Genomic DNA, 20,514 nt, shown 5'->3' on the forward strand with positions numbered 1-20,514 from the left:
AATTTAAGCCCATGCCTCCACCCTATCCCCATAACCCAGTAACCCCACCTATCCTTTTTGGACATTAAGGGGCAATTTAGCATGGCCAATCCACCTTCCATCTTTGGACTGTGGGAGGAAACCGGAACATCCGGAGGAAACCCACGCAGCCACAGGGAGAAAGTGCAAACTCCACACAGGCAGTCCCCGGGTCCCTGGAGCTGTGAGGCAGCAGTGTTAACTACTGTGCCGCCCGAAGTAAGGTGCAATGAGAGCAGCCAAAGCTGTTGGACCCATCTATCAGAGTAGTCAGTGCCTTCAGGAGGGCATAGGACATTAAAGGAAGGAAAGTAATTTTAAAACTTTCATCAGGTTTCAATCCAGTCCATATGGATGCACACTTGGGAAGTCATTCAAGCATAAAATTACTTCACCTGATAATTTAGAAAAGGACTTTTTTTTACCTGTGTATGTACGCTTCAGACCGGCTTTTAATCCTCGAGGTGGTTCATTGGTAAACTTTATTGCCATTTGCAGCAGGGTGATAGGAAAGTATCTGTGGACCTCAGTTGTTATCCAGAGTCGGAATGAGTCCTGAATAGTCTCCGTTTCAGTAATCGTGTCCATCAATTCATCCATGAAATCCAGTCCAAGGTGGCAGTTCTGAAGTAAAGCCCAACCTCCCTAAAAATAAATCCCAAAAGCCAATTACATTAATTTCATATGAACTTAAAAGCAAACACAAAAGTTATTATTTAAAGGTGAAAAGATCTAGTAATTTGCTCTTCTCCTTCTGTGGTTGTTACACTAACGTCCCTAATCAGACTCTCTTCCTGATTTTTTTCACACATCTTTACTAGTTAGTGGCTGGCCTCCATTTGGCAACTCACTCCATTAAGTTGTTGAGATAAGGGCTTTAACCAGAAAAAGAGATTGTGATTATACAGCACTCAATTTGCAGTATTGTTGATTTTCAATGTCCTGTGACAATACTTTGATGCAGGAGGTAGTTGAAATCTTGAAAATAGTAGACTGTTTGCAAGACCTCTATACAATAAAACTACAAGATCTCAAAGAAACACGTTAACTGAACTAATTTGCCATTTAAGGGAACGGAGATAAATGTATTATCTTTGGCCGCACAGATACTATGTAAGGGACACAGACATCTGTAATGAACAGGTTTGTACATAAATTGGTGAATGCTAAATCCTCTTACACTTGACATTGTCTGCTGAAGCAATCTGCGCGCATGTGTCTCTTGGCCCTGACCCATAGAAACATAGCGAGTCTCAATTTTCAGTCTCTTTCCAAGGGCAATGATGCGGTCTGTAGGATCAGAACCCATGGAGAGGAAACAGATGAGAGGGGTCCTGGTGTTAGATTCCTCCCAGCTTTTTTCAAGGTCCAGAATAACACCTTCCGCATACTTCTCGCCCATGGAATCGATAATGTACTTGCGGGCCTAAATGCATAAAAACATACATTTAAAAAAAATTTAAATGCAAATATTGTATCTCTATTTTGTTAATATATCTTAAATGAAATTATCACAAAAAATTCAAAATTATAGTTAAGTGCAACATCTCTGCAGTTCTTATTGTAGCCAAATACAAATACAATGGGGTTCTGTGAAAATCACCCCATCAGATCGCTGACTCTGATAATCTATTGTGCCAGTGGGCCAATGAATGGCAGATGGAGTTTAATTTAGATAAATGTGAGGTGATGCAATTTGGTAGATCGAATTGGGGCAGGACCTACTCAGTTAATGGTAGAGAGTTGGGGAGAGTAATAGAACAGAGATCTAGGGGAACAGGTTCATAGCTCCTTGAAAGTGGAGTCACAGGTGGACAGGGCGGTGAATAAGGCACTCGACATGCTTGGTTTCATTGGTCAGAACATTGAATACAGGAGTTGGGACATCTTGCTGAAGTAGTACAAGTAAGGCCACATTTGGAATACTGTGTACAGATCTGGTCACCCTATTATAGAAAGGATATTATTAAACTAGGAGTGCAGAAAGGATTTACTAGAATGATGGTTTGAGTTAATAATAATAATCTTTCATTGTCACAAGTATGTAGTTACTGTGAAAAACCCCGAGTCGCCACATTCCGGCCCCCTTTTCGGGTAAGCTGAGTTGAACCCGCACTGTTGGCCTTGTTCTCCATTACAAACCTGCTGTCTAGCCCATTGAGCTAAGGAGAGGCTGGATAGACTGGGACTTTTTTCCCTGGAGCCTGATCTTATAGAGGTCTATAAAATAATGAGCAGCATAGATAAGGCAGATAGTCAAAATCTTTTCCCAAAGGTAGGGGAGTCTAAAACTAGAGGGCATAGGTTTAAGGTGTGAGGGCAGAGATACAAAAAGGTCCAGAGGGGCAATTTGTTCACACAGAGGGTGGTGAGTATCTGGAATGAGCTGCCAGATGCAATAGTCGAAGCATTAGACAGTTATATGGGAAAGCTGGGTATCGGGGGATATGAGCCAAATGCGGACAATTGGTACTAGCTTAGTGGTAAAAACTGGGCGGCATGGACAAGTTAGGCCAAAGGGCCTGTTTTCATGCTGTAAACATCTATGACTCTACGAACTGCAAAACAGGGAACCACGCACAGTTACCTAACCTCAGTCGAGGTGGTGAGGTCCCTCATTTTAAGGAACAGTTATACCTTTAACTATTGTTACTTTTGCCCAGAGGGTATTATTTTCACTCTTGCCTCCAAAACAGAGGATCGTGGGTTCAAACCCTGCTCCACATAATCAAACCATCAGTGTGTGCCTACATCGGTACTGGAACCCCAGCTATTCACATGTATTGATGATTTAGATGAGGGAACTAAATTTGCAAATGACACAAAGCTGGGCGGGATGGTGAGCTGTGAAGAGGATGCAGAGATGCTTCAGTGTGATTTGGACAAGCTGAATGAGTCGGCAAATGCATGGCAGATGCAGAATGTTGTGGATAAATGTGAGGTTATTCACTTTGTTAGCAAAAACAGGAAGGCAGATAATCATCTGAATGATAACTATAACTTGAGAGAAGTAATTTGCAATGAGACCTGGGTGTCCTCGTACACCAGTCGCTGAAGGTAAGAATGCAAATGAAATCGAAATGAAAATCGCATATTGTCACAAGTAGGCTTCAAATGAAGTTACTGTGAAAAGCCCCTAGTCGCCGTATTCCGGCGTCTGTTCGGGGAGGCTGGTATGGGAATGCAACCATGCTGCTGGCCTGCCTTGGTCTGCTTTCAATGCCAGCAATTTAGTCATGTGCTAAGCCAGCCCCAGGCGGTAAAGAAGGCAAATGGTATGTTGGTCTTCACAGTGATAGGATTCGAGTACCGGAGCAGGGATGTCTTTCTACAATTATACAGGTTGTTGGTGAGACCACACCTGGAATATTGTGTGCAGTTTTCGTCTCCTTATCTGAGGAAGGATGTTCTTGCTATAGAGGGAGTGCAGCAAAGGTTTCCAGACTGATTCTTAGGATGGTGGGACTAACATATGAGGAGGGATTGAGTCAGTTAGGATTATATTTGCTGGAGTTCAGAAGAATGAGGGGGTACCTCATAGAAACCTGTAAAAGTCTAATAGGACTAGACAGGGTAGATGCAAGAAGGATGTTCCCGATGTTGGGGGATCCAGAATCAGGGGTCACAGTCTGAGGATATGGGGTAGACCATTTGGGACTGTGATGTGGAGAAATTTCATCACCCAGAGAGTGGCAAGCCTGTGGAATTCATTGCCATGGAAAGCAGTTGAGGCCATTGCATGTTTTCAAGAAGGAATTAGATAGTTCTTGGTGCAAAATGGATCAAAGGATAGAACATAGAACAGTACAGCACAGAACAGGCCCTTCGGCCCTCGATGTTGTGCCGAGCAATGATCACCCTACTCAAACCCACGTATCCACCCTATATCCGTAACCCAACAACCCCACCCCCCTTAACCTTACTTTTCTTTAGGACACTACGGGCAATTTATCATGGCCAATCTACATAACCCGCACAACTTTGGACTGTGGGAGGAAAGCGGAGCACCCGGAGGAAACCCACGCACACACGGGGAGGACGTGCAGACTCCGCACAGACAGTGACCCAGCGGGGAATCGAACATGGGACCCTGGAGCTGTGAAGCATTTATGCTAACCACCATGCTACCGTGCTGCCCTTAATGGCAGCACGGATATGGCGGGAAGATGGAAACAGGCTATTGAGTTGGATGGTTGGCCATGATCTTAATGAATGCTGGAAAAGATTCAAAGGGCCGAATGCCTACTCCTGTTCCTTTTTACTATATTTTGTTAATAGCAAGGACTGAATCTTCAAAGCAGTGTTCATTGTATATGCCTATTTCTTTCTCATTGACGAATTAAACTGTCAACAGTTTATTTATAAACTGGAAGAAGTTTTAAGAATGGCACTATAGGAGGAGCAGTGATGGACAGTTTCTGCAAGTTGTAGGAGTTTCAAGTTAACATGAACAAACACATCTGGGAAAATTGTCTCCAGCTGAGATTATTTCAGTTTATACTCACAGAAGCTGGAGCCAATTCAATGTATCAGGGAAAGAGAACGGTTTCTGGAACAAGAGTTTCAGAGGCCGTGACCCTGCTTAGAAACAGGAAGCTTGCAGTTGTCAGAGAAGGAGTGGTAAGTATCCAGCTGTCGGGGAAGCAAGGAGGGACAGGCTAAAGCAAGAACATCCAGAGAGCAGATTGCTGCCTCCAACCAGTTTGAAGCAGTGGATTCCTGTGGGGAAGGTAAGAACAAGACTATCAAATGGACTGCATTGGAATCAAATAGTATCAGATGACCCTGGCTGGGGTAGATTGGCAATTCATCAAGCCATGTAGTTGCAGTAGGAGAGCTGACAATGCCCTGATACAGTGCAAATATTTCAATGATGAAAGTTTAGAAATAAGTTGGGTGAAATTGAATAAAGAGATATGAGAACACAATACATAGGATTATGACTGCAGCTTGTGTGCTAGATATACACCAACACAGACTGGATGGGTGAATCAGCTTGCCTCTGTTATATAGTTTCTGTATACATCTATGCCAAATGGTGGTTTTACTGAGCAGGTTATTAGTCCAGTTTATATTTACAAAAGGTCCACCTGTGCAATTGTTCTGTCAGGACACCAGGATCGGACCAGTAAAAGCTTGCCAAAACAATCTAGAGATTGATGGTAACCATCAGGCATGAGCTCCTCCTCTTCTGGAGCATCTTTATCATACCAGTTTTTCCACTGCTTCTCATTTCGAGCAATCTACAAATGTAATAAATAAACAGTTGTCAATTACTAGAGCATAAGTACCTTTAGGCAATTGAATTCTTCTGTAACATTTCATTCACAACAGATCTCGTATTACATACAATAAAGGCTCAAAGTCAAAACAGTTAACAGGATTAACACGGCCTCTCTGTGCCAGCATTCATGATATTAGGCACTGAGTCCAGCCTGCCCATTTAGCAGTCCACCTGATCTTGCATTCATTAAAATAAACATGTGGAAAATTGGCCAGGTTGCCATATGAATACACTGATCTCCACACACCTGACAATCTAAATTGTGCTACAAATCTCTGCAAAGGGAGAACTAATTCATAACATCTACCCTTATCACTGAGTGAATATTTACCGCTGCTGTTTACATTTTTATGAGATGTAGCTGAACGTCATTTAATAAAAAAAACAAATAAATTGTTAAACCATTGGGGGAAATCATGTGTTGCCAATTCTATTCAGCAAAATTCGACAGTGTGTTTTTAAACCATAAAAATATCTGAAAAAGAAATGTAACATTGGATTGAGGTAAACGTAATTGTTTTTGACATTTTTGGGTTTATGGTTGCAAAGAATTTTTAACAGCTGCTATTTATTTTTTGCATTCTAAAGTTAGACATCTTTGATCCAATCACATCTCCCATCTTGTACCTTTTTTAAGGAGCTTCAGTTATTAATACTGTAAATCCACAAATTTTTTTTCATAGAATTTACAGTGCAGAAGGAGGCCATTCGGCCCATCGAGTCTGCACCGGCTCTTGGAAAGAGCATCCTACCGAAGCCCACACCTCCACCCTATCCCCATTAGCCGCACCCAACATTAAGAGCAATTTTGGACACTAAGGGCAATTTAGCATGGCCAGTTCGCCTAACCTGCACATCTTTGGACTGTGGGAGGAAACCGGAGCACCCGGAGGAAACCCACGCACACACGGGGGGAATGTGCAGACTCTGCACAGACAGTGACCCAATCCGGGAATCGAACCTGGGACCCTAGAGCTGTGAAGCAATTGTGCTAACCACTATGCTACCGTGCTGCCCTATTTAACCATCACTTTGACATCTGTTAAACATCAGAACATAAGAAATAGGTAAGGAGTATGTCATAAGACCCCTTGAGCCTGTTCCGCAATTCAGATCCATAGAAGATCTCATCCTGGCCTCAACTCTGCTTTTCCTCCCTATTCCCCATAACCCTTGACTCCTTTATCGCAGTGGTTCCCAACCTTTTAGTTGTCACGGTACACCTTTATACTATAAAATATTTTGAGGCACACCTCCTATTTTTTCCAACTGAGTTGGTCTTGTGCAAATGCCTTTTATCTCAAATACCTCCTAAAAGCACATCATTTAATACAATATTCATTAGTTTAAGAAGCTTACAATGAAAGCCGTAGCACCATTTGCATGTCAAATACATGGGCAGAGTTTTCCGAAGAAAATCACAAAGGGTGCCATTTAACCAAATGGAAACAAAGTCCCATAGTGACCGTGTTTAGCCGCATGTATCCCAACATTCACAACACTATCGAGCAGCACTCGTGTTAGATAGGGGTCTCAGTGGGGAACACGCGGCCGCGGCCACATACTGCCCCATTTTCTGCACTGAGGAACTCCACTCGCCAGAACTCCTTGGTGTAGCGAGAAATCGGCAGGCCATTTATAACTGGCATCCCAATTTCTGGAGCCTCTGACGCGACCCCCGACTCCCCCCTCACTATGAGCCACCCACAGCCTGATCGCTAACATGTGAAAAATGCCAGCTTGGTACCTTGGCACTGAATGGCCTTCTTCTGCACTGTAGGAATTCTATGAGATTCTATGAGCCAGGGTGTCAACGTGCTGCCAGCAGACAGACAGGGGCAGACATAAGCAATAGATGAGGAGCATCATCTTGCTGCATAGAAAGGGCAGCAGGCACTCAAGGAACCCCCAGCCCCTGTACCCTGATGATCGACATCTGGGCCACCTTCTTCTCCTGGTCAGAAAGGGGCCACGACATCCTGTGTGGGCACGCTGTTGGATAACAAGCTAGTCCTCCTCATAAAACAGAAAGTGATGAGCGCATTTCTAACTCTCCTGCCTTTGCGCACCCTCACTCTCGCCTGCCTATATCGTCCAAATCCTCAGCAGTCTTTGGCTCGACTCCATCCTCTGGAGACATGTTCCACTCCTCGAGAGCACCTTCAGAAAGGTTGGTGCCTTGCTGCAGAGCAGGGCTGTGTAAGGCACGGCAGACCACTCTCTAAGGGCTGTATTGGAGGGCCCACTGAACCTGTCGAGGCAGCAGGGGAGCCATAACTTTAGGAGGCCAATGCACCGCTAAATTACAGATTGGATGGCACTGTGAGCATCGTTGACTGGCCTTTGCTGTGGTCTCTGGCCCACGCACTGGCACCACCAGCCAAGACCTCAGAATAAATAGGATTAGGACTGCAGCTTGTGTGCTAGATATACACCAACACAGACTGGATGGGTGAATCAGCTTGCCTCTGTTATATAATTTCTGTATACTTCAATACCAAATGGTGGTTTTACTGAGCAGGTTATTAGTCCAGTTTATATTTACAAAAGGTCTACCTGTGCAATTGTTCTGTCAGGACACCAGGATCGGACCAGTAAAAGCTTGCCAAAACAATCTAGAGATTGATGGTAACCATCAGGCATGAGCTCCTCCTCTTCTGGAGCATCTTTATCGTACCAGTTTTTCCACTGCTTCTCATTTCGAGCAATCTACATACCAGGGATGGCCCTTAGAAACCATCCCTGCAACCTGAGGTGACCCTTGAAAATGCCAGTGATCTACAATTGGTTGGAGATGTAGCTGTCAAGCATGTTCCCTGGAAAACGGGCATACATGTGCATGAATCGCATCTGTGGTCACAGACCTGCTGAACATTGAGGGAGTGGGACCCCCTCCAATTTATGGAGGGGACCCACGGGTGCCAAGGGACATGAAGAACGACATGGGTGCAGTCCATCTCCCCCTGCACCTGTGGCAGACCAGCAATGTTGCTGAAGTCCCTTCATCCTGTTGGGCCTGGTTCAGGTCGTAATGTATCATGTCCAAAGGCTAATGGATGGATGCCTGCGACATGTCACACAGGTCATCTGTAGAGTCCTGGAATGACTCATAGCATAAAGGTTGATGGCTGCCATGACCTTTATGGCCACAGGGAGCAGGTGTCCTCCATCGCCATATGGTACCTGTTGTGTTATGCTTCTTCACGTTGCATGAGCTGCTCCTTGATGTGTACTCTGACAAAGAAAGGTTCAGACTTGGCGATAGATTTAACACATTTATTGAACAGTTAACAATTCTCCTACTTGGGTTCGACTCTCCTGCTATCTTACTATAGTAACTCGATCTAACTAACCAGTCTCCTCTAATCCATGTTGTGAGTGTGATGCTTCCCTGATCTGCCCCTGTCTCTCTGAGTGTCGCCTGTGGAAAGAGAAAGAGCATGCGTGCCCTGTCCTTTTATATGGGTAGCCCCCTTGTGGTAGTGTCACCTCTGGGTGTGTCTTGACTGGCCATTGGTTGTGTCCTATCTTATTGACCTATTGGTTGAATGTCTGTGTGTCATAATGTCGCTGGTGCTCTCTCTTGGGAATGGCCAGATCGCCCGTAGACCAGGGTCCACGTTGACTATGCGGGTTCTTTTATGGGCAAGGTAGGTTTAGCCCTGGTAGATGCACATTCTAAGTGGCTATCAGTTCAAGAGACGGGGTTCATTACCTCAGCGGCCATGGTGAATTCCTGTGCCGACTGCTTGCCATTCATGGACTTCCCGAATTGATTGATTTGGTCAATGGCACCCCCTTTACTTGCTATGGTTTCCAGGTTTGTGTGCGAGCAAATGGCATACTAACACGAGGATGGCTCAGTGTCTAATGGTTTATTTGAGAGGGCTGTTCTGACTGTCAAGAACGCAATGAGGAAACAATCTGATAAACCACTTCGCTAGTGGGGAGTTATTTTTTTCTTGTTGTACAACTCAATACCACACTCCACTATGGGGGGTCACATCCACTCAGCTGCTGTAGGTCACCAGTTGAGAATGCAATTGGACCTTGTGTTTCTAAATTTGGCGAGGAGGGTGGAGGCACGTCAGGCCTCCCAGAAGAATCTGCTGGTAGAGCAGTGGAGCAGTCGGTCATTCTGGGTGGAAGACCCAGTTTTGGTCTGTAATTTCGCTTCAGGTCCGCCTCGGTTAGCAGGACAGTTGTGTCCCAGTTGGGGCCAGTGTCATTTGTGGTCAGTGTTAATGAGAAGACCATCAGAAAGCACGTCAACCACTTGAGGAATCGAGGGGTGCTGGCCCCCAGCTCAGAGTCAGCATTGTGAACATTCCTGTTACTCTGTCCGGTCAAAGGGATCCAAGGGCTCCTGAATTTGCTCAACCTGCTGCACCCGTTGAGGTTGGTGAGGCCTGTTCACCTGTCATTGAGGTGGTATTCCTGAGGTGACACCGACTTTTGACAGTTTTATTGCCTAGAAGGATGCTGAGCTTGTGGCAGGATTATGGAGGCCCATAAGGACCTGGAGGTGTCTGGATATATTGACTTTTTAATGGACTCTAGAACATAGAACATAGAACATAGAACGATACAGTGCAGTACAGGCCCTTCGGCCCTCGATGTTGCACCGACATGGAAAAAAAAAACTAAAGGCCATCTAACCTACACTATGCCCTTATCATCCATATGCTTATCCAATAAATTTTTAAATGCCCTCAATGTCGGCGAGTTCACTACTGTTGCAGGTAGGGCATTCCACGGCCTCACCACTCTTTGCGTAAAAAACCCACCTCTGACCTCTGTCCTATATCTATTACCCCTCAATTTAAGGCTATGTCCCCTCGTGCTAGCCACCTCCATCCGTGGGAGAAGGCTCTCGCTGTCCACCCTATCTAACCCTCTGATCATTTTGTATGCCTCTATTAAGTCACCTCTTAACCTTCTTCTCTCTAACGAAAACAACCTCAAGTCCATCAGCCTTTCCTCATAAGATTTTCCCTCCATACCAGGCAACATCCTGGTAAATCTCCTCTGCACCCGTTCCAAAGCTTCCACGTCCTTCCTATAATGAGGCGACCAGAACTGTACGCAATACTCCAAATGCGGCCGTACCAGAGTTTGGTACAGCTGCATCATGACCTCATGGCTCCGGAACTCAATCCCTCTACCAATAAAGGCCAACACACCATAGGCCTTCTTCACAACCCTATCAACCTGGGTGGCAACTTTCAGGGATCTATGTACATGGACACCGAGATCCCTCTGCTCATCCACACTACCAAGAATTTTACCATTAGCCGAATATTCCGCATTCCTGTTATTCTTTCCAAAGTGAATCACCTCACACTTCTCCACATTAAACTCCATTTGCCACCTCTCAGCCCAGCTCTGCAGCTTATCTATGTCCCTCTGTAACCTGCAACATCCTTCCGCACTGTCTACAACTCCACCGACTTTAGTGTCGTCTGCAAATTTACTCACCCATCCTTCTGCGCCCTCCTCTAGGTCATTTATAAAAATGACAAACAGCAACGGCCCCAGAACAGATCCTTGTGGTACGCCACTCGTAACTGAACTCCATTCTGAACATTTCCCATCAACTACCACTCTCTGTCTTCTTTCAACTAGCCAATTTCTGATCCACATCTCTAAATCACCCTCAATCCCCAGCCTCCGTATTTTCTGCAATAGCCGACCGTGGGGAACCTTATCAAACGCTTTACTGAAATCCATATACACCACATCAACTGCTCTACCCTCGTCTACCTGTTCAGTCACCTTCTCAAAGAACTCTATAAGGTTTGTGAGGCATGACCTACCCTTCACAAAACCATGCTGACTATCCCTAATCATATTATTCCTATCTAGATGATTATAAATCGTATCTTTTATAATCCTCTCCAAGACTTTACCCACCACAGACGTTAGGCTCACCGGCCTATAGTTACCGGGGTTATCTCTACTCCCCTTCTTGAACAAAGGGACCACATTTGCTATCCTCCAGTCCTCTGGCACTATTCCTGTAGCCAATGATGACCTAAAAATCAAAGCCAAAGGCTCAGCAATCTCTTCCCTGGCTTCCCAGAGAATCCTAGGATAAATCCCATCCGGCCCCGGGGACTTATCTATTTTCACCTTGTCCAGAATTGCCAACACTTCTTCCCTACGCACCTCAATGCCATCTATTCTAATAGCCTGGGTCTCAGCATTCTCCTCCACAATATTATCTTTTTCTTGAGTGAATACTGACGAAAAGTATTCATTTAGTATCTCGCTTATCTCCTCAGCCTCCACACACAACTTCCCACCACTGTCCTTGACTGGCCCTACTCTTACCCTAGTCATTCTTTTATTCCTGACATACCTATAGAAAGCTTTTGGGTTTTCCTTGATCCTACCTGCCAAAGACTTCTCATGTCCCCTCCTTGCTCGTCTCAGCTCTCTCTTTAGATCCTTCCTCGCTTCCTTGTAACTATCAAGCGCCCCAACTGAAACTTCACGCCTCATCTTCACATAGGCCTCCTTCTTCCTCTTAACAAGAGATTCCACTTCTTTGGTAAACCACGGTTCCCTCGCTCGACCCCTTCCTCCCTGCCTGACTGGTACGTACTTATCAAGAACATGCAATAGCTGTTCCTTGAACAAGCTCCACATATCCAGTGTGCCCAACCCTTGCAGCCTACTTCTCCAACCAACACATCCTAAGTCATGTCTAATGGCATCATAATTGCCCTTCCCCCAGCTATAACTCTTGCTCTGCGGGGTATACTTATCCCTTTCCATCACTAACGTAAAGGTCACTGAATTGTGGTCACTGTCTCCAAAGTGTTCACCTACCTCCAGATCTAACACCTGGCCTGGTTCATTACCCAAAACCAAATCCAAAGTGGCCTCACCTCTTGTTGGCCTGTCAACATATTGTGTCAGAAAACCCTCCTGCACACATTGTACAAAGAACGACCCATCCAATGTACTCGAACTATATCTTTTCCAGTCTATATTAGGAAAGTTAAAGTCTCCCATAACAACTACCCTGTTACTTTCGCTCTTTTCCAGAATCATCTTCGCCATCCTTTCCTCTACATCTCTAGAACTATTAGGTGGCCTATAGAAAACTCCCAACAGGGTGACCTCTCCTTTCCTGTTTCTAACCTCAGCCCATACTACCTCGGAAGAAGAGTCCCCATCTTGCATCCTTTCTACCACCGTAATACTGTCCTTGACTAGCAGCGCCACACCTCCCCCTCTTTTGCCCCCTTCTCTGACCTTACTAAAGCACCTAAACCCCGGAACCTGCAACAACCATTCCTGTCCCTGCTCTATCCATGTCTCTGAAATGGCCACAACATCGAAGTCCCAGGTACCAACCCATGCTGCCAGTTCCCCTACCTTATTTCGTATACTCCTGGCATTGAAATAGACACACTTCAAACCACAGACCTGAACACTGCCGCCCTCCTGCGAAGTCAAAACTGTGCTCCTGACCTCTCTACTCTCAATCTCTCGCACCCCAAAACTACAATCCAGGTTCCCATGCCCCTGCTGAATTAGTTTAAACCCCCCCAAAGAGTACTAACAAATCTCCCCCCCAGGATATTGGTGCCCCTCAGGTTCAGATGTAGACCATCCTGTCTATAGAGGTCCCACCTTCCCCAGAAAGAGCCCCAGTTATCCAGAAATCTGAATCCCTCCCTCCTGCACCATCCCTGTAGCCACGTGTTTAATTGCTCTCTCTCCCTATTCCTCATCTCACTATCACGTGGCACGGGCAACAACCCAGAGATAACAACTCTGTTTGTTCTCGCTCTGAGCTTCCATCCTAGCTCCCTAAAGGCCTGCCTGACATCCTTGTCCCCTTTCCTACCTATGTCGTTAGTGCCAATGTGGACTACGACTTGGGGCTGCTCCCCCTCCCCCTTAAGGACCCGGAAAACACGATCCGAGACATCACGTACCCTTGCACCTGGGAGGCAACATACCAAACGTGAGTCTCTCTCGCTCCCACAAAATCTCCTATCTGTGCCCCTGACTATTGAGTCTCCAATTACTAATGTTCTACTCCTTTCCCCCCTTCCCTTCTGAGCAACAGGGACAGACTCTGTGCCAGAGGCCCGTACCCCATGGCTTACCCCTGGTAAGTCCCCCCCCCACAAGTATCCAAAACGGTATACTTGTTACTCAGGGGAACGACCGCAGGGGGTCCCTGCACTGACTGCTTCTTCCCAGTCCCTCTTACAGTTACCCATCTATCTCCAGTCTTTGGTGTAACTACTTCCCTGAAGCTCCTATCTATGACCCCCTCTGCCTCCCGAATGATCCGAAGTTCATCCAGCTCAAGCTCCAGGTCCCTAACACGGTTTTTGAGGAGCTGGAGTTGGGTGCACTTCCCACAGATGAAATCAGCAGGGACACTGACGGCGTCCCTCACCTCAAACATTCTGCAGGAGGAGCATTGTACTGCCTTCCCTGACATCCCCTCTAGATTAAAAAAAAAAAACAAGAAAAAGAAACAGAAAGGAAGAGCTTACCTGATATTACCTCAAACCCTGATCCCGCTGAAAGGTAAGCAAATTTAAAGGCACTCACTCACCTTCACGACAGGCCCCTGCTCCCGCTTCCCAACCACCGTGGGGTGGGGGGGTTGGTTAGAGGAGGAGGTAGGGTGGGAAACACTCACAAAGTGTTTCGGGTTTAACTGTCACTTGCCAACAGCCCCTCCACAAACCACCTTCAACTTAGGCTGACCGCACTGCACGTATGCAAATTTCCCCAGAACAGCTGATCAGTAGCTCTGCTCTGCTGCCCTCTGCTGGTTGCTTGCCTTTACTCAAACTCCTTGGGTCTTCTTCGCAGGTTCACCTTCAACTTAGGCTGACCGCACTGCACGTATGCAAATTTCCCCAGAACAGCTGATCAGTAGCTCTGCTCTGCTGCCCTCTCTTTCACCATTTGTCTCTCCTAACATTTTTCATTTTAAACATTACTCATTTTTGTACATAGTTCTTTGGTCTTCGTCTTTAGCGATTACTTGCTCACAGGTATGATTGTCCACCTAACAAACTCTGTGTTACTGGTCATGGGTTCTGTGGGTTCTTTCATGGCTGATTATCTCGATCCTAGAGCTGCATCTTGCCAATGGGTGTCCTTGACGAATTGTGTCCCTTCAATCAAGAAGTTCTTCCAAGTAGGTGTCTTCAGAGCAAGGGTCTCCCAGGCGTTGATGCCTATATTGTATTTCTTGAGGTAAGCCTTCAGGATGTCTTTAAACTGCTTCCTTTATCCTTCTCTTGCTCGGAAACCTTCTTTGAGCTGAGCAAAGAGGATTTGCTTTGCCAGTCGGGACTCTGATGTCCTAAGCACATGGCCGGCTCAGCGGAGGTGGTTTCGGATGATCATGGACTCAATGTTGGTGCTCTTGGCTCCTTCAAAGACACTGTCACCTGTCCTCCAAGCTGATGTGGAGAATCTATCTCAGACAGCGTTGATGGCACCTCTCCAGGGCTTGAGGTGGTGTCTGTATATAGTTCACATTTCTGAGCTGTACAGAAGCGCTGGGAGGATGGTCGCCTTGCACACAAGGATCTTGGTGTCGGCAAGGATGCAGTGGTTGTCAAAGATTCTCATCCTTAGGAGTCCAAAGGAGAGGCTTGTAGATTGGACACAATGTTGGATCTCCACATCAATGTCAACCTTAGAGGAGAAGTATGGGAAATGTTCCATGTTTGATAGATTTCTCTGTTGATCCTGATGGAGGGACAGACCAAATCTTGCCCTGGGGCGGGTTGGTAAAGGACTTGAGTCTTCTTAAGGCTGAGACCGATTCTTTGATATGCTTCGCAAAGATGTCAAGCATGGCTTGGAGATTATCTTCTGAGAGAATGGAGATGGTGATGTAATCAGCATACTGAAGTTGCATGAGTGATGTTGGTGTCGTTTTCTTCTTGAATTTCAATCAGTTGAGGTTGAAAGGTTTTCCGTCCATCCTGTAGGTGATGTCCACTCCACTGGGAAGCCTGCTCTTGACAAGGTGAAGGATGGCGGTGATGAAGATGGAGAAAAGGGTGGGCATGATTACACATCCCTGCTTGACTCCAGCCTTGACCTCAAAGGCATCTGTATTATTTCTGTTGGTGAGGATTGCCGTGACATCTTGTCATGAAGGAGTTGGAGGACGTTGATGAATTTCTCTGGGCAGCCAGCCTTTGACCGGGTCTTCCATAGCACTTCCCAATTGATTGAGTCAAAAGTCTTGGTCAGGTTGATGAAGGCCATGTAGAGTGCTTGATGTTGCTGCTGGCAATTCTCTTGCAGTAGCTGAGCAGTGAAAATCGTGTCCGCTCTTCCACGGTTTGGTCGGAAGCCACACGGGCTTTCTGGAAGGATTTTTCCAGAGACTGGGTGAAGTTGGCCTAAGAGGATTCGGGTAATAATGGGCGGTGTTCTCTCCTACCCAGAAGGGCGGTGGGTCCCGGCGTAGCGGAGTGGCGCCAACCTTCCGCACCTTTAGGGGCTAGGCCCATGCCGGAGTGGCTCCCGCTCCGCCGACTGGCGCCAAAGGCCTTTGGCGCCACGCCAACCGGCGTTGGGGCTGGCCGAAAGGCCTTTGCCGGTCGACGTGAGTCCGCGCATGCGCTGGAGCGTCAGCAGCCACTGACGTCACCACCGGCGCATGCGTGGTGGAGGGGATCTATTCCGCCTCCTCCATGGTGGAAGCCATGGCGGCGGCGGAAGAACAAAGTGCCCCCACGGCACAGGCATGCCCGCCGATTGGTGGGCCCCGATCGAGGGCCAGGCCACCATGGAGGCACCCCCCGGGGTCCGATCGCCCCCGGGGCCCGATCGCGCCGCCTGCTCCCGCCGGCACAGAGCTGGTTTAAACCACGTCGGCGAGAGAGGCCTGACAGCGGCGAGACTTCGGCCCATCGCGGGCCGGAGAATCGCCGCAGGGGGCCCGCCGATCGGCGGGGGTGCAATTCCCACCCCCGCCGATTCCCAGGTGGCGGAGAATTCCGGCCACGGCGGGGGCGGGATTTACGAAGGCCCTGGGCGATTCCCTGACCCTGCAGGGAGTCGGAGAATTCCGCCCAATATTCCTGGCGATGGAGGGTAGGGAGATTCCATGGTAGTTCCCACAGTCCGCTTTGATCCTTGCTTTGATGGAAATAGCCAACAAAGTGAGCAGGAGGCATGCAATCCCGCAAATCTGGAGTTTTAATGGCCTCATGAGGGCTGGAGAAGTGAGTGGCATCCTATTATTAGGTGTCAAACGTCCACACTCTGACTTTCCCAGCATTATACAACAACATTACTTCTAAATTAATTAAGATAAATGAGTTGACATATAATAAAAATGGCAGGGTAGGTGATGTAGGACTGCAAAATATGGGAACTCATGGACATCGGGGTGATTCAGGGCATACACGTCCGCAATAAATGTCAGCTCAGCATCACTGAGCTGGAGGTATTTCCATCCATGCCTGCCCAGTTTGGGAAGCTGGCCTCTCCCTCCCGTCTGCAGGAAACACCACTTCACGGCAATCCTTCAGATTCCACAGTAGGACCTCCAGGGAAGAGTTAGAAATCTAGGATTGTGGGGGACAAAGGGCAAGGGGGGTGGGGGGGGTGCCTTCCCATGTTGCCATGCATTCCAATGGTTGCTGATGCCTTGGAAGCAATGTATAATTCAACCAATCTAACCTTTGCCAGGGTCCCTTAAACAAGAGATATTTCCATTGAGAACGTGCAGGTTGTAACAAGCCTACATGCTGTGATCAGCCAGGAAATCTGGAAGAGGGATGTTAATGCTAGGGCTGCGTTAAATATCCGTTGATCCTGCTGCTGATTCCCTTATTGCAAGTGGGTTTATTTCAGAAAAATCTTCCCAACCTGCTTGCTGCTGAACCTGGGCACTGCATTTGAATTTAAGATTTGTGTATGCCTGTAACCTCAGGTCATGGATGGAGCTCTCTTCTGAAAGAGTTTGCATTCTGACCAGGCAGATACATTAGTGCAAATAGGGCTCTGAGCTCAGGCTGGCAGCTGCACCTTTGCTTTCTCATTTCACCCATAGACGTTCTTGGAAGAATCCCAACTGAGGACACCAAAAGTATCATATAGAACAGTACAGCACAGAACAGGCCCTTCGGCCCTCGATGTTGTGCCGAGCAATGATCACCCTACTTAAACCCACGTAACCCGTATACCCGTAACCCAACAATCCCCCCATTAACCTTACACTATGGGCAATTTAGCATGGCCAATCCACCTAACCCGCACATCTTTGGACTGTGGGAGGAAACCGGAGCACCCGGAGGAAACCCACGCACACACGGGGAGGACGTGCAGACTCCACACAGACAGTGACCCAGCCGGGAATCGAACCTGGGACCCTGGAGCTGTGAAGCATTGATGCTAACCACCATGCTACCGTGAGAAATGCTAGATTACCTTCTTACATTTGGAAAAACTGGAATAATGATATACTATAAATTGACAGAAAGAAGATGGGGGAAGACAAGTTGTCATGTCACATTGGTTGGACTAAAACTGAGTGCTGCTGCTGATCTCACACATTATTATGCTCACATACACATATTTTTAAAATCTATATACACATTCACACACATTATATAAAAATATTGTTTTCAAGTTTTTGTAAAAATTGATGCATCAGGGAGATTTACCACATCTGAATATCTTGTCTGCTTACGAATTGATTACATTTTTGATTTGTTCAGGCTATCTCATGATGATTAGCACCATGACTGGCATGATGAGGGGCAGCACGGTAGCATAGTGGTTAGCACAGATGCTTCACAGCTCCAGGGTCCCAGGTTCGAATCCCGGCTTGGGTCACTGTCTGTGTGGAGTCTGCACGTTCTCCCCGTGTGTGCGTCGGTTTCCTCCGGGTGCTCCGGTTTCCTCCCACAGTCCAAAGATGTGCAGGTTAGGTGAATTGGCCAGGCTAAATTGCCCTCAGGGTCCAAATTGCCCTTAGTGTTAGGTGGGGTTACTGGGTTACGGGGATAGGGTGGAGGTATGGGCTTGGGTAGGGTGCTCATTCCAAGAGCCGGTGCAGACTCGATGGGCCGAATGGCCTCCTTCTGCACTGTAAATTCTATGAAATCTATGAACAATCACAATCACTGCTGCTCATTCTGAAGTTATTGCTTGTCCATCCCAGCATCTCATCAGAAATTAAACTCTGTCCACCCGTCGAACACCTTGCATCTGTATTGCTTCCAGTTCTCTTAATACACAACATTAATAGTCATCAATCTTTAGCTTATAGCTTGTTTCACTTAAATTTCTTATATTCAGGTTGGATCTCTTCAATTGAGATTGCATCTGGTTTTGGTTCTTGCAGCTGGTTCCTGTGCACCAATCTATCAGATTATAGCACATTTGACTGCACATTTTAGGACACTGCGTCAGTTCTCCCTGTGTTAATTTGCATTAGAAATAGTGTTGCGCACTGCTGCTCAATAATATCCAGTCACTCCGAGTGCTGGCAGCATGTAACAGTCTTCTGCGCCCATCATTCTACCAGTCCCAATACTCTGCACTGAGTTGCTCCAGCATTCTGCTCTGCATTCAGCGACCCCAGTATGTTATCAGTACTGATACTTGACATTCATTCGCTCAAATCTTAAAACAAGGAGGAAATATCAAAGGAACCATAAAGCAGAAAAACAGTGTTCAAAATTGAAAGAAAGTGGTTTTGATTCATACATGAAGCCATAATCTCACTTTTCTGTGTTTCAGGCTACACAGTACACATCAGCAACCCAGCAGTTCTCATTATTTATACTCAGTTACCCCATCATCCTACCAGACCAGTCGGTCTGTTCCCAGTTCCTACAAAACACACCATTGCTACTCTGATCCTGGTTTCTCTCAGTATTATAGCAGTCCCATTGAACATTTCCTACCTCCTAAGTATCTCTTCTAATTCTGTTACAATTTTTAAAAATATATAACTCAATCAAGAAGGGGACCTACAATTTAATTCAATATTTTAAATCTGCCATTTTTATTTTTCCCATTTTTAAATTCACAAGCAGCTGTCATCCTGTAGCCTGTTCCCTGACTACCAGGGTTCCATTGCTGCACATACTGTGTACCATACTGTCCCTGTGACAAGTGAATCTCCACACTTAGAAGTTTTGCTATTCTTTACCCGTTTTTGTAACCACTTTCTAAATGGTTGGAGTCGCTGCAATTATGTGCACCTACAAACAGATCTCAAAGGCAACCACCAGAAATCATTTAATAAACAGGAAGTTCAAACCTACAGGAAGCTTATAAATAAGAGACCCAAATTTAAACATGTTTATTTAAGTTAAAGTTTTCAATAACATTGAGTTAAGCTGCACAGTTACTTGGGAGTGAAAGAAATCTACAAGTTAGTTTAATCAAGTTGTATATTTTTCAGAGTTTGCTTTGAAAACACACACCCTGAACAAGTCGAGACATCGTACCCATTGTTATAGGTACATAGGAATTAGGAGCAGAAGTAGGCAATTCAGTCCTTCGAGCCTGCTCCGCCATTCAATCAGACGATGGCTGATCTCTTCCTGGTCTCAAATCCACCTCCCCACCTGTTGCCCCTATCTCTTTAACCCATTTTTAAAATCAAAAATATATCTATCTCTTTCTTCAAAACATTTAATGACTCAGATTCCACCGTACTATGGGGCACTGAGTTCCACAAATTCATCACCCACTTTGAGAAGTAGTTCCTGCTTGTATTATTCTACAAAAAGAGCCGCTGTGCACATGCAAAGAGGTCAAATTTGTATTCAATTTTCTCAGAACATTGGGTGGTATGTTTTCAAACAAGGAGGACATGTTGCAAATGTTGTATGGAAATGATGACAAAGGACGAACAGGTTAAACTATTTATTGTGAGATCTTAGCAGTTCTTACATGCTATGTGGCTGCCCATGCTGGGGGGAGAACTCCCGTGCTACCGATGCATCACTTCCTGTGTACATAGAACATAGAACAGTACAGCACAGAACAGGCCCTTCGGCCCTCGATGTTGTGCCGAGCAATGATCACCCTACTCAAACCCACGTATCCACCCTATACCCGTAACCCTCCCCTTAACCTTACTTATTAGGACACTACGGGCAATTAGCATGGCCAATCCACCTAACCCGCACATCTTTGGACTGTGGGAGGAAACCGAAGCACCCGGAGAAAACCCACGC

The 20,514-nt window shown here is 46.3% G+C and overlaps 1 protein-coding gene across 1 annotated transcript in view; it reads right to left on the reverse strand.

Annotated features, from left to right (window-relative positions):
- The window catches only part of LOC119971355 (dynein heavy chain 5, axonemal-like), a 461,705-nt gene that overhangs the window by 105,003 nt on the left and 336,188 nt on the right, over positions 1-20,514 (reverse strand). The window contains exons 71-73 of the mRNA XM_038806777.1: positions 7,859-8,011; positions 1,199-1,444; positions 444-663 (exon numbers count right to left, since the gene is read on the reverse strand). Coding sequence (XP_038662705.1) covers positions 444-663; positions 1,199-1,444; positions 7,859-8,011 — 619 coding nt within the window. The remainder of the gene's footprint in view (positions 1-443; positions 664-1,198; positions 1,445-7,858; positions 8,012-20,514) is intronic.

This window comes from Scyliorhinus canicula, chromosome 9 (genome assembly GCF_902713615.1).
Source record: "Scyliorhinus canicula chromosome 9, sScyCan1.1, whole genome shotgun sequence".
Lineage (NCBI taxonomy): Eukaryota > Metazoa > Chordata > Chondrichthyes > Carcharhiniformes > Scyliorhinidae > Scyliorhinus > Scyliorhinus canicula.